The sequence below is a fragment of the Grammomys surdaster genome, unplaced genomic scaffold, assembly GCF_004785775.1.
Source record: "Grammomys surdaster isolate TR1022 unplaced genomic scaffold, NIH_TR_1.0 134, whole genome shotgun sequence".
NCBI lineage: Eukaryota > Metazoa > Chordata > Mammalia > Rodentia > Muridae > Grammomys > Grammomys surdaster.
The window spans coordinates 2,381,079-2,395,586 of NW_021604592.1; the positions used below are offsets into that span (position 1 = coordinate 2,381,079).

The 14,508-nt window shown below is 39.7% G+C and overlaps 1 protein-coding gene across 1 annotated transcript in view; it reads left to right on the plus strand.

Annotated features, from left to right (window-relative positions):
* Positions 1-13,391, plus strand: part of Cped1 (cadherin like and PC-esterase domain containing 1) — a 255,612-nt gene extending 242,221 nt beyond the window's left edge. The window contains exon 22 of the mRNA XM_028762605.1: positions 11,429-13,391. Within this exon, the coding sequence (XP_028618438.1) occupies positions 11,429-11,653 (225 nt within the window). The 3' untranslated portion in view covers positions 11,654-13,391. The remainder of the gene's footprint in view (positions 1-11,428) is intronic.
* The last annotated feature ends 1,117 nt before the right edge of the window (positions 13,392-14,508 follow it).

Consider the following 14,508-nt stretch of genomic DNA (forward strand, 5'->3'; position numbering starts at 1 on the left):
GGAAGGAAGGAAGGAAGGAAGGAAGGAAGGAAGGAAGGAAGGAAGGAAGGAAGGAAAAGACTTCAGCACATCCTGCTGATGTAGTAGAGCATGATAGCAGGAAGTTCACTACCAACTTTAAACACTCTAACTGAGATTCCAAGCTGCCAGGAGTTGTATACTCCATACTGTTTACTGTTCTGTCTTGGCAAAGACACGATGTATATTTGTACATCTCTACTATATGGATTCTCAAATAATGTTAGGATACTAAGTGATCTCAAAATGCTTACAATAAATAAAGTTGAACTTCGAACTGAATATGATCATGCATGATGTTCAGCCCAGCACTCTGAAGGCTGAGGCAGGAGGATAACTAAGTGCAAGAATTTGAAACCAGATGGAGCAGCAGAGCAAGATGACAGCAAGATGCTATCCCACCAATTAATTAACAATTAATCAACTAATTAGTTAATGTCTAGATTAGTTTGATACTAATGTCTAGATTTGTTTTTACCAAACTCTTAGGAGCATGAAAACGTTTTTTTTTCTTTTTATTTCATAAGTTCATTAGTATATTTAGTATCAGATATGAGTTAAAGGGTTTGATCAATTTTTCAGAGATGGTACTTCTTAGAAAGCCCTTCATAATATTGCCTTTACATAGACAAGACAGGGATGGTTAAAGAGAGCATGAAAAAGGTCAGAGAAGGCCCTGAAAAAAGTCAGAGAGAGAAAGAGAAAGATGAGTGCTGGTACAAGAATTGGTTTCCAGCCTCTCCAGGGTTGTCAACCCTACCTCCTCTCATCTTGGGACCATTATTTGGGTTCTTTTTGCTTATTTCTGCTGGTCCCTGAGCCTCAAATAGGCTGACTAACTCTGTGAAACAACAGATAAGTAATTTGGTAGCAAAACTTATTCAGATACAGTATCATAAGTTAGCTATGGAGGACCATGAGACTCAAGATGAGGTTGTTACTTTATCCAGGGTGTTCCCAAAACCCATCTCCACCCAACCTAAAAGAGGGTACTTCCGCCCCTAGACCAAGCAGAGAGGGGCCACCCAGAACCCCCTCTGACTGGCAATCTGAATTCTTACTTAGGCTGTGAGGCTAAGCACTGCAAGGGAATACCAATAAAAGTTAAAAATATCTATCTGGGTTCCCTGAGGGACAAGCCTGACTACATAGGGGTTGATGTCAAAAGTATCCCCTCTCCAGGAAAAAGATATCGGGACGGGTATGGCCCTCATGCCTCACTACATGGACTGGAGCCACTACAAGGTCCCCTTCAATTACTGGAGGTCAGGCCTCTATCCCCGACTTCACAAGATTAGATTCGCCACAGCCCGTCTATACTTAGAGAAGGGAGGAGATGTCAGGGGCATCCCTGCTTATACACTGAAGGCCTAAAATTAGCCATAGGCCTAAAATCAGCAATAGGCCTGTCATACATGTATACTAACACGAAGTCTTGGGTCTCTGTGAAAAAACATTGAAATAGATGGCTATAAGCTATTGTAAACAGGCAGTTTTGTGACAATTTACCAGCCTGAGTAGTCATAGACCTTGTAAATAGGTAGCCTTGGCAGATAATACCAACTTAGATAAAGACAAGCAAATCATAGGCAGAGCCATAGCAACCTGTCCCCTGAACCCTTACTCAGCCGATACCCTGTTCTGAAAGATATCTGTATTCCCCCTGAACACCCACACTCCAGTGTCATCCCCTTCCCCACATCCTGCCTTTCTGTGTTTATAACCCCTGTGTGAATGAGTATAAATTACAATTTGAAAAAAATAAATAAATTATATTTTTTTAAAAAAAAAAGCCCTTAATATGTGCTGAATGAGAAAACTAAAACACCCTTATTTCTTAACTACTTGCTGTCTTACTCTAAATGAAGAGTCAACAAATCAGACCCAAAGTATAGTCGTTGCAGTCAGTAACCACTTCCTGTTGCAAATGACAAATTCATCCCTGGGCTCCTATGATGCAGAGACACAGTGAACATCCCAATGCTTGGCCGAAGCACAGAACTGATATTAGCTCCGGGAATGGTCGAGAGACCAGATGTGGAAGAAATGGTGACCACCTCCTACTACAGCAAGCCCTGATTACTTTTTTTTTACAACACTGTTCTCTTGTGTGGTCCACTTTACTTTACGAACAACTAGTCACATCCCATGATGGATGGTGGAAAAGCAGGTCTAGTGAATAGGCCTAACATCAGGCATGGGGGATCATGCTAAAGTGGGAAGTATACAAATATTTCTCTTCTCTGTCTCATGAATGCCTGTGAGCAAGACTCTAAAACTGTAAAAGTCTTTACTTCACCCAAAGAACTCATCTTATAAAATGTGACTTGGAAGGCAACAGAAATTAGAACTTCAGATGCATAGGGAAGAGACACCAGTTGCTGATTGTCTGAGTGGGTTTTTTTGTTTCTTTCTTTCTTTCTTTCTTTCTTTCTTTCTTTCTTTCTTTCTCTCTTTCTTTTTTGTTTGTTTTAGTTTATTTTGTTTTTATATTTATTTATTTAATGTATGAGTGTTCTAACTGCATGTATACCTTTGTGCTGGAAGAAGGCATCAGATCCTGTTACAGATGGATGGGACCCACCATGTGTTTGCTGAGAATTGAACTCAGGACCTCTGGAAGAACAGCCAGTGCTCTTAACCGCTGAGCCATCTCTCCAGCCACTTGTTTTATGTTTGCTTTTGTTTTTGTTTGTTTTTGGTTTTTGGTTTTTCGAGACAGGGTTTCTCTGTGTAGCCCTGGCTGTCCTGGAACTCACTCTGTAGACCAGGCTGGCCTCAAACTCAGAAATCTGCCTGCCTCTGCGTCCTGAGTGCTGGGATTAAAGGCGTGTGCCACCACTGTTCGGCTTGTTTTGTTTTTCAAGGCAAGGTTTTTCATTGTAACCAGCCCTAGTTGTCCTGGGCTCACTCAGGTTGACCTCGAACTCACAGAGATATACCTGTCTCTACCTCCCAAGTGCTGGAATTAAAGACGTCCGCCACCATGCCTGGCTGATTGTCTAAGAGGTTTTATAGCCAGCTATTTGTGCAAAATTGGTCAACCACTGGCTCTTTTCTCCCGGTCCACACAAACATGAAGCTGCATCTGTGCTTACAGTGTCTACCAGTGAACAGTAGAGTTGGAACTGGAAGCACAGATGTAGTTTAATCATGAGGCTTGAAAAAGGATATAAAGGTAAAATGTATACCTGATTGAGAGAGCTCTTGAACCTGCTCCCGGGCCCGCTGAAGTGCCACAATCAGAACAAGCCCTCAGAGGTCTCCTGATGAGAAATGAGGTCCCTTAAAAAAGACCAATGTGGTCAGAGCAAATCCCTACAGGGAAGCTAGCAGTTGAAAGCATTGGTCACACAAAGGATCTCTGAGTGTTTTGTTTTGCTTGTTTATTTACTTGCTTTTGAAGGCCCCTATAGTGAGGTGTTTCTAGAACTCATTATATACTCCAAACTGGAATCATTTATGGTGGTCCTCCTGTTATCACCCCCCCCCCATATACTGGAATTATAGGCTAGGATGCCATTCCCAAGTCGATGCCTTATTCTTAAATATTAAGTTGAAGAGAAATCAATGAAACAGACACTTGAGAGTCAACATCCAAAAGATCTGAAGACTCCAGAGATGTGTACAACTGGAGGAAAGTAGGAACTCAGCTTAGAATCATTGAGACTAAGGGGACATTTGATTTAAGGCTGGAGAGTCACTGGGAGGCTACATGAGAGTATGAGATAATAGTCTAGAACCCCATAAAATCACACTTCTCAAATCAGAGTTTAATTTGTTCTCAGAGCCAGTGCTGAAGACCTATGGCACCGGTTCTCAACCTATTGGTTGTGACCCCTTTGGGGGTTGAATGATCCTTTCACAGGGGTCAACTAAGCCCATCAGAGATATCAGATATCTATATTATGATTCAGAACAATAGCAAAACTATAGTTACGAACTGGCATAGAAAATAATTGTATGGTCAGGAATCACCACAACATGAGGAACTGTATTAAAGGGTTATAGCATGGGGAAAGCTGAGGACCTGTGGTCTCTGAGTTAAGCTCTCAGAAAAACGAGGGCTATAAGGAGGTGTAGAAGACAGCAGCAGTATGCTCAGTGGGAATCTGAAGATCCCCAAACAGAACACAACTCACCCCTTAAAAAATGCTATCCTGTGCCCTAATTCTCAGCATCCTTGTCTCATTTGAAACTTGGACTCCCTTGGATTGATACAGGTTTTCGAGTGTCCCATAATTAAATATCTAGGGAGTGAGTGAAAGAAAAATCATTTCTTTCTACCTTCAGAGTTGTGTGATGTCCTGAAATGGAATTAACAATTAGAAATACCAGTTTCTAGATATTTTATATTGCTTCAGTTTGATTCCAATTTTGTGGATTCTTAGACTTCTTAGCTAGCTGTGTTTTCAAGACTCGCTGGCATGCCAAGTGACTATAAATAAACAATGCTTCAGCAGTATACACTTATAAGTTGACAGCATGTTTTCTATGGTCAATTGCATGTTTTCTAGCCTTAGAAAGCAATCAGGTCACCTTGTAGTTCTCAAACCCCATTCAAGTCTGCAGTCAGAACGCCCCTCTGAGCCAGTCCAGGGCGGTTCTGGAAGACTTGCACCACAGAAATTGTTTCCTATTTTGTTCTCTGAACCTGGAACCACATCAAAAGTTCCTCGGAGGTTATTCAGGTCGAGATCAGTTTTAGAAAAGGTATTTGCTTGTCGCATATCTGCCTGATGGATTTCCAGTTCAGCAAGCCTGTGCTCTCTGCACTGGCTTTTGGAAAAGTAAAAGTTATTTCAGATGTAGCTATTAATTGCCGTGGCAAGACCTTCATTCTGATGAATGTTTATGTGAGATCAATTTTGAGTGTTGAAACTGCCTGTGCTTATAGTTAAAATTTCAATGCTAGTTTCATGGTATAACTTAAAATAATTTTCCATTTGGAAAGTCTTAGCAAAAATCCTGGGTCAAAAGTAATCAAGTTGAAATCTGGCATCTCTACACATTCTAAAATATCTCTATGACCACATTTTTTATTTACATAGAAATAAAAACACATAATTGCAAACTGAGAGATATCTCTCAACATAAAAAAAAAACCCACTATGGGTAAGTAAAAGTGGGCTGCAAGGGTCAAAAATCTCTGTTCTCCTTCCACTGAGGCACCAGGGAGCTGATTGCCTCTGGAGTTTTTATCTGCCTATCACATTGGTATCCACTCTCAAATTATGCTGAGTACCATAGCTAGCAGATTGACATAACAATTACTAATGAAAGACAATTGTAACTTTGACCTGCAGATAAAGTTAGAACTCCATACCTGTGGATATCATATTCTAAGCTAGATCCTTGCTATGCTAAATCTTTATTATAAAACATGACAAATGATAAGACAGTAGTATAGTGAACAGCGCTATCACAATAATAGACTGTCACATTTAGGAGACCAATTGTCCTCTACGTCTTCTTCATTTAAAGTGTACTTCACAACAGCAAACATAGAAAGAAGGCCAAGAGAAAATGTAAAAGGACTCACTTTGGATTAAAGAGTGTGAAAGACTTGTTGGTTAATATTTGTAAGTAAATACTTCAATCATTTGCCAAGACATATATGCCTGTGCCATTAACTATATTATTATTAACCATGCCAATCCCTTCCTTTCTAGGTAGGCATGCCTACTTTTCGAGAGACATCTCCTCTGTAGCCCACCCTAGAGCAGTGTTTGTGTGTATAACTTAGTTTTAGTTGCTGGTAGAGGTGTCCTATGCACCAAATCATCTGCATCCTTTATCCTGATTTCGAGGACTAAATCCATCATTGATTTTTTTTTCCTAATAGCTAATTTATACTGTTTATTGTCATTGCTCAAAGACAATCTGACATTTGTGTCACTAGCTGCTCTTTTTCAAAGGTACACTACACTTGACACATCAGTTGGATGATAGCAGCCCCAAACGTTCCTCTGAATTCTGGGAGGATCTCAATTGACTGGTTTCCACAAAAGATCAAAGGGAGGGAGCTTTTTTACTATACAGGTATCAAACATCTTTGGCATAGTATTCCCAGCCCATAAGAATGTGCCTAAATTACTTTTTCTCCACTTTTGAGACTGGAAGTAAAATAAGGTGATATTTTGACACTTGGAGACAGGGTAGCAGTTTGAAGGCTGGATGCTGATTTTTACAAATAAGTTCAAAGAAATAATAGGCCTGCAAAGAGACTCTCATGCCTACTGTGAATTAGCACCCAGTTTTCTTAAAGTACCCAGGAACTATCCATTACATGAAAACAACATGGTGCCTGACCTTGTAGATCTAGTCCCAGACAATGTCTTTGAAGTCACTTCATTCTTGTTCCTACTTCAAGTATCTTAGACATGTGTCTTTATATAGTCCCCTTGAGGGTAGGGAGTGGATCTGAATTCCCCCATGTGTTTTCTAGTGCAGAGAACTCTGAATATTGGAAGGTGGATATTCCATGGAGGGAGTAGTCATTAACTATTTATATATGAAATACTACCTTATTTTATTTCTTTTTCATTGCACAGGATAAAATGAATTTTTGTTCACTCTAAGTTTAAAACTAAATATACACAATAAGCATAGAACTCTTCCATGTGCATTTGCAATGGACATGGCTCAATTTTAAAACTATATCCCTGATTTTAATCCTATTTATTCAAAAGTGTTGGGCTGTCAATATTTATGGTTGCTAGATTTATATAACACTGAGAGCAACTTAGAATTTATTTCTCCATAAAAATGAAAACTATGAAATGCTTTTTAATCTGTAGAATAAACATTGTTCTCTCCAGCTCACTATTGAATATTGCATACATTCAGTTATTAACCTACATTTTTAAATGTATATAATTCATCAGCCTTTATTACATCTTTGTTTATCTTATTTGTATGTGTGCATATGCATGTGCATATATATCAACCAGAGAATACATATATAGAAGTCGGTTTTCTCCTTTCATTACATAGATTCTAGAGAATCGATTTCAGATTGTAGGCTTGGTGGCAAGCACCTATGCCACTGAGCCATCTTGCAGGCCCCTTGGACCTAAACTTTACAATCGAGTTCCAGAAAGCATAGCATTTAAGATTGTTCTCCATAAAGAAATGTTCTCCATAAAGAAATGTTCTATCTTAATGTAAGCAGAAACAATTATAAAAGATAAAATATGCTCGACATTGTAACAAACATTGAGCATATGATGAATGCCAGATTTTGTCCAATAACTGCATTCAGACCTCTAACCTTTAAAACTGGGCATGAGAGACTCACAGATATGCTCAGTTCAGTAGGTTAAACCTGGCAAATTCCAATATGCCCCACACACCCATGATGAACTCCAACTCCTGGAAGTAAGACAGGATGACTTTATGTGTACTTTGGGACAAGCCACTCCAGTGAGCTCAGTGATCACTAAGTTACTCTAACACAGGCCATTGCCTTCTTGATGAGACTCTAACTACACATTAGCCATAGCTGCAGTCAAGTGGAAAGTACAGTTCAGGTTGTTTCCCCACAAGGCTTCTTTGCCCTAGTAAATCATGCAGGCTGGCCAGAATATCTACCCATGAGTATGATACAGGTGACGTGTAACCAAAGCCCTCAGCTTAAGCACAGGGCTCTCTATAAAAGCACACTGTTTTTCAATTCATATTTTCCTCCCGATCCTCAGAGACCCTGATTGCCAGAATGAGTGGCTTATCAAATCTTATGTATAAATATCCTGTTGACAATCAGGATGAGGTCAGGATTATAATTGTTCCCTAGATGCTGGATCATAAAGGCATTAAGGAAAGATATCTCGAGCTGGCATGTATCTGGAAGAGCAGAAGGAAAACTGGACAGAGGAGTCATGTTTCTGAGGGACACTGAGGGATTCAGAAAACACAGCTATCCTTGGAACTTAAAGACTGTGAACCTTGTGGCTCAATGGCCCTGAGTGCTTGGTCTGCACCAGCCCCTGGGTTCAACCACAAGTATACACACACACACACACACACACACACACACTCATACATACATGAACCCTACATCAACAGATAATAGGCTGTGAAAAGGTGAGAATCACCACCATTGCTGTTACTCTAGTTAAACAGAGAGAGAGAGAGAGAGAGAGAGAGAGAGGACTGTGTGGGAAGAGGAAGAAACAAAGGTCCTAACAAAGAAGGTTTTCCTTTTGGCAAGGAGTTAAGTAAGTCCTGGTCAGTTTTGAGGGTAGACTTGACTCATATTCATGCAAGAGAAGCTCCTACAGAAAGTCCAGCCCCCAACAACCTGTACTTTCGCTCTCGAATGATCACAATTACTTTCCTATATTGATTCTTAAAGGGTATTTTAGGAGTTGACATGATCCTCCAATTTCACAGTGCACATTAACCACCTGTGAAGCCCTGATAGGATTTATCTCTTCATCTGTCCATGTATCATTCGTGCTTCATTAACCTCCTGACGGAGTCTTCACCTGCAGCCCGGAGATCATTGTTGAACTTAGTTATTTGGTATTATAAGGGACGATTTTTAATATTTTTTCTTAATGACTGAGAGGCTATGGGAAAGCATTCTCATTTTTAAACGTGAGCTTTAGAATATGTGATCATTTTCAGTAGATGCATTTGGATTTTCAGAGTAAATGATCACATATTTCCACATAATGCCTTGGTAATTTCCTGTAAAGAAATATTTCACAATGTTGAAGTGCTTTTCCTTCCTGAAGTAAATTGTATGTGCTAGTGGTGTGGCACATACAGCTACAGGGTTTTTAAATGGACTTACCTCACAAGAGCAGTTTTGAGAGAATTTTTGTATCTATATATATTTTGGTAAATCAAAATGGAAATAATTCTCTTTATTTGTCTGCATTCAGGATTCAGTATCAAATCAATAGTGACTTTAGAAAACTGAGTTTGGAAACATAATATTTTATTATTCTCTAAAAATAGTTTTCAAAATCAAATCAACGTGAACTAACTATGGTGGGCCAATCACCAACACAGGTATCTGGGTCCATTGCTAACAGCATCTAACAGGAGCGTTGGTAATTCAGGAGTGTTAATTAGCCTGGCCTTCAGACACTGCTAGGTAAACCCATCATCCGATCTCCCTTTTTCAAGACCATCTCAAACTCCCTAAAATCAGAGCTAAATTATCAGGTTTCCCATTTTGAAATACCCTAGCTACAGTCTCACTTAAGAGTACCAAATACATCAGTTCAAGTATTAAAATAACGTTGAGAGCATTATAGCCTTGTGTGTTATGATATAGGCTTGTTTTCCTTTTGCATGTAATTAGCTCATAGATCATAACAGCAACTGCAGAAGCCAAACTTAAGATTCAATCATATTTTTAAAATTGCCTTTATTTTGCCTGCAGGACACTGGAATAATATTATATCAGGGTTACATGCTGTATTTTTGCTTAAATGTTTCTTCACATAAACTTCTAGAATGTTGTTCACTAATATTAGTTGAAGACACTCCCCTCTAATATACAGAAGACCTTCAGGAAGCATTGACTCCTTCTGAGAACCACCATACTGGAGTTCTGATACAACCACCTCTGGTAGAAGGACATAGCAGGAACTCCACTCTTGGGATATAAAGTGCCAGTCCAAGCCTAAGGGCAAGATGAGCTCTAAGTCACAATGCACAGGGATTCTTTGCCACAAGTGGATGTTTTCATTGCCCTTCATAAGAGTTACCCAATCTAAGGTTCTCATAGAAGAAAAGGGCAAATTCTCATAGTGGTTATCTCATAGAAAGCAATTCCCGCCCTATAGTTAGACGAGGCTAGTGATTTTAGATTACACTACTGGGAACTTTTTTCCTCAAATTCTAATGTCTTCCTTTTTTTTTTCATTATCGTGAAATCATGCATATTGATTATGTTTTTTAAAAAAAGCTAAGATAAAGTTTAATAAAACACATTAAACCCACATAGAATCCTTATACTCAAAAGTCACTCTGCTAACCTTTTGGTATAGACCTTTATAAAGTTTCTATTTCAATACTTCTCCTAAAATAGTTAGCGTTTATGTGTAACTATAATATTTATTTTCCAAATATGTGAGGGATTTTTCCCCCAAATATCCTGTTTCATTTTCAGGAACTGTTTTCATGGATTCTCTTTTATGGGATCAAATTATATGTGCCTTAATTATTGCATTTTACCTAAAAGAATAAAGAAAAATCTATATGACATAGTATACTTCCATTTATCATCAGTGAATATTTTCCTGTGTCCCAAGAACTGACAGAACAAAACCTATTACTCGTTCATGATGAAGGTGATGAAGTTCTTATTTCGTCAATAGTTTGTAAAGAGCTTCCAAACACCATCACTAGTATTCTTTCTCTCCTCTCGCTTCCCAGGTAGCTCACCCTTCCCCCATTTCCCTCTGAGTCCTTGGTTCACTTCCCCAAACCTTCAGTTCTAACACTGAGTTCTGTTCGCTCCAAGGCAGAAGATAATCATTTAGGTTCCCACCAGGATGACGTTTTGGAAAATGTAAATATAAACATAACAGTAGCCTTATGTGTGTATGAATGGGGTTATTTACAAAGTAGCTGTGACGCATACAAAGATGGTAGTGAGGACAGAGACATCTGAGTGGCTCAGGGAGGAAAAGAGGTGGGCAGGAAACATTTGATTATAGACTCTTCAGATTACACGAGTGCTTTATAATACCATCTATTCAAAATAACGCTTGAAATAGAGACAGAGGTGCATATATACATACAAAAATATAAAAACTTAAGGCATGGGCTATTTTATAGGTTCCATGTCTTACTAACTGCCCGTAGAAATGCAGCTTCTAACTATAACACTATCATCTTTTGGACAAGAACTAGAAAAATACTTCTATTTTCTCAGAAAATGTTTGTTGCCATTTTGTTCCATGACAGACATAAACTGCCAAGTTCGAATCAATGACAGGGAAACACAGAACAATGTCTGCTCTACTGTAGAGAGATAATGTCAAACCATATGCTGCTGCATCTGGTTTGAATACACGTGTGCTTGTGTGCACATGCACTCGAATACACACATACACACACATATATGCACGCACACACACAAACACAGACATACTCACGTGTGCGCACACACACACACACAGAGAGTGCAAAAGGCAACATATGGAACAGCTCCTCAGTTGCGTTACAACAGAAGAGGTTTGAAAAGCTGCAGGAATCCTAACTTCATCTTTGGTCTTTTTTGAAATACAGGTTCACTAGTTCTTGTTATATAAATCATATCGGTGCCCTTTAGCAGCATCTGTGTGGCAGTGATGCAGGACAAGCATGAGAATCAGTTATATTGCTCTGTGTGGTGTCCAAATATCTGTGACTTTGGCACCCCTAATTTCTTGTTCTCTGTTTACAGGTAGTGAAATCAAAGTTATCCAGACAGCACCATGTTATCAAGATGAAAAGATCCAAGAACCATATTGTGGGGAAATACTTCAGTAGGCAAAGCAAACTAAAACAACACAATTCTGTCCCAAACGTTCATTCACCGTATCATGTCAGAGGCCCGATAAATCAAGTTTGTTCTGAAATCCTGCTCAGCAGGATGTGCTCAAGTCAGAGGTCTGCGCAGGCTCCCTGAAGGAGAGCCAATTGCACAGGCTCACTGAACGAGAGCTGAATTCACAGTTAGAGATGAACCCTTCACCTGGATCTGAGAACCAAATGTGCCTCACACGTACTTTGCAATGACTGTACACTCATCAGTGCAAGCATGCACAGCAAAGCACACAGCTCACAAAAGCGCAATGACACATTTTTCTCATGACTGTACACACTCACAAGTGACCTTGAGCATCCGTTAGCTTCAGGTTGAAGCACAGAGCTATACGGAGATCACTTGAACTGTGATCACAAACCAGGACCATGTGGACCAGGTATTGGACTGCAACGACAAACAGAAATCCAGAAATGCAGCAGCATGGGGATAGGGCGACGCTGGTTCTGTGCTCTCCTCTCCGTAAGTTCACTAATGTATAAATGCTGAAGACACAAATACATTCCACATGGAAGAAAGGATAGCACTGAAGTTCTGTACCGGGAGAAGTGGGATACTTTTAGTGGTTCGAGTTGTGAGGATCCAATGCTTTTGAAAAACATTTCTTCTTATGACTTTTAAAACTGTTACAATGGAAGGGAAAGAACAGGGTGATTCTCTGCCGTGGAATTCAAAGAGATTCTCCAAGAGCGATAGGAAGCAATATTATATTCAACTCTGAGTTTCTGTGTGTTCCACAAAGATTCCCCCCACCCCTAACTTCTGTGAGCTTAGGTGGGGAGCGCAGTCTAAATGGATGATAGGCATCATTTTAAAGTGTGGGACAAAATAAAGTTCCCCATTGGTTACTTTGTATATTGGTGAATGCTGTTACTAAGGTAGCTTTCACTTGCCCCTATAGACCTATTTAATTTACGACGACAGTTACATTTCAGATATTGTGCAAAGGCTTGCAGATTCTCAAATGTAAAAGCGTGAAGCATTTCCTGTAGACCCACAAATTACACTATGCGACTAGAGCTGTATTTTTCTTTGAACAGATGTGTTTAACTCAAATTAGAGTAGGCATACAAATATTTTTATGAAAATTGTGGTATAAGTATGGAACGAACGTGCCTAGTTCCAGCATTGAAAACTTTCACTTCTGTCTTTTTAGGCACAAGATGGTAACTTTCCTTATTGTACAAATTCTTTGATGTGAGATAACTTCTTACTGTTGTGGGTTTTAAAGGATGATTTGGACATAAGGAAAGGAAGCTGAGAGGGCTAACTCAGTATGTAGTTTAGATTACTAAATATACAAATACCTCAAGTTCATTGCCATAAAAAAAGAAACTATTTTCACCTATTGACCCATCAATTAGAATGAATACCCACCTCCTTCAAATGCTCTATTTTTATATATATATATATTTTATAAGAACATAAACATGAATTTATATTTTAACTGTTTTAAATGATATTTAAATACAAGTATCACTTGATAAATAAACGTGCATTTAGAAATAGATTTTTTTGAACAACGGTACAGAATTAACTTAAAAATGAAATATTTTTCATATTTACGTCTATATGCAAACACTATTTTTAGATTTTTCAGTTATTTTTCCCTAATATAACATGTTAGCAATTGATGCAGCTGCTCCATCAAATGTCCCCCACGTTGTCCAACTAGTGCTAAGCCTTTTGTAACTCACTCTCCTCATAACCATGACAACTGTCTGACTCAAGTCAAGTCTGGCATTTCCCGCTTGACCACTGAAATAATACTAGATTTTTAGAAACAACTGTAATGTGTTATCAATAAATGTGTAGCTGGTAATCATCTGTGTTCAGAGAGCATCTTTTACCGTCCCTCTTTTAAAGCCGTTGTTAGATACATGTATTTATTTCACTTTATGTATACGTAAGTTCTGCCTGTGTGTATGTATTGTGTGTGTATCATGTGAGTTGGTGGTGCTGATGGAGGTCAGAAGAGAGCATTAGATTCCCTGGAACTAACGGCTACATAGGGTTCTGAGCCACCACATAAATGCCTGAGAATCAAACAAGTCCAGTCCTCTGTCTGAGCTTGTGTTCCTAACCACTGAGCCATCCCTCCAGCCCCTTACCTTCTTGTCTACTCTTATACAGCCACACAAAGACTGACAACTGGAAAGGTGTATCGTCGAGCGGACCCACACGATGGCGTGTGAGAAGCAGGACTGACCGCATCGTCACTTCCGCTCTGACATCATCTCAGCAGTGCATGGGTGGAACTCGCTGCTGTGACCTAAGCTTTGGAATGCAGTTTAGAAAAGTATTTCTTTTTAGTTTTGTATGAGAAGGCACTGAAATTCTTTTTTCTTTCTCGCTTTTAATAAGCATTTTATTTGTTTCCATTTACGTTCCAAATGATATCCCCCTTCCCAGTTACCCTTTCACAACCCCCCATCCCATACCTCCTCTAATTCCTCCCCTTTGCCTCTATGAGGGTGCTCCTCCACCCACTCCTGTCTCACCACCCTAGCATCCCCCTATGCTGGGACATTAAGCCTCCACAGAACCAAGGGCCTTCCCTCCCGTGGATGTCAGAAAAGGCCATCCTCTGCTACATATGTATCTGGAGCCCTGGCTCCCTCCATGTGTACTCTTGGTTGGTGGCTTAGTCTCTGGTAGCTCTGGGTGGTCCGGTTACTTGATACTGTTTTTCCTATGGGCTTGCAATCCCCTTCAGCTCCTTCAGTCCTTCCTCTAGCTCTTCCACTGGGGTCCCCAGGCTCAGTCTGATGGTTGGGTGTGAGTATCTGCATCTCTATTGGACCTCTCAGGAAACAGCCATATAAGGCTTCTGTTAGCGACCACTTCTTGCCATCAGTAATAATGTCAGGGTTTGGTGTCTGCAGATGGGATGGATCCCTAGGTGGGGCGGTTTTTGGATGGCCTTCCTTCAGTCTCTG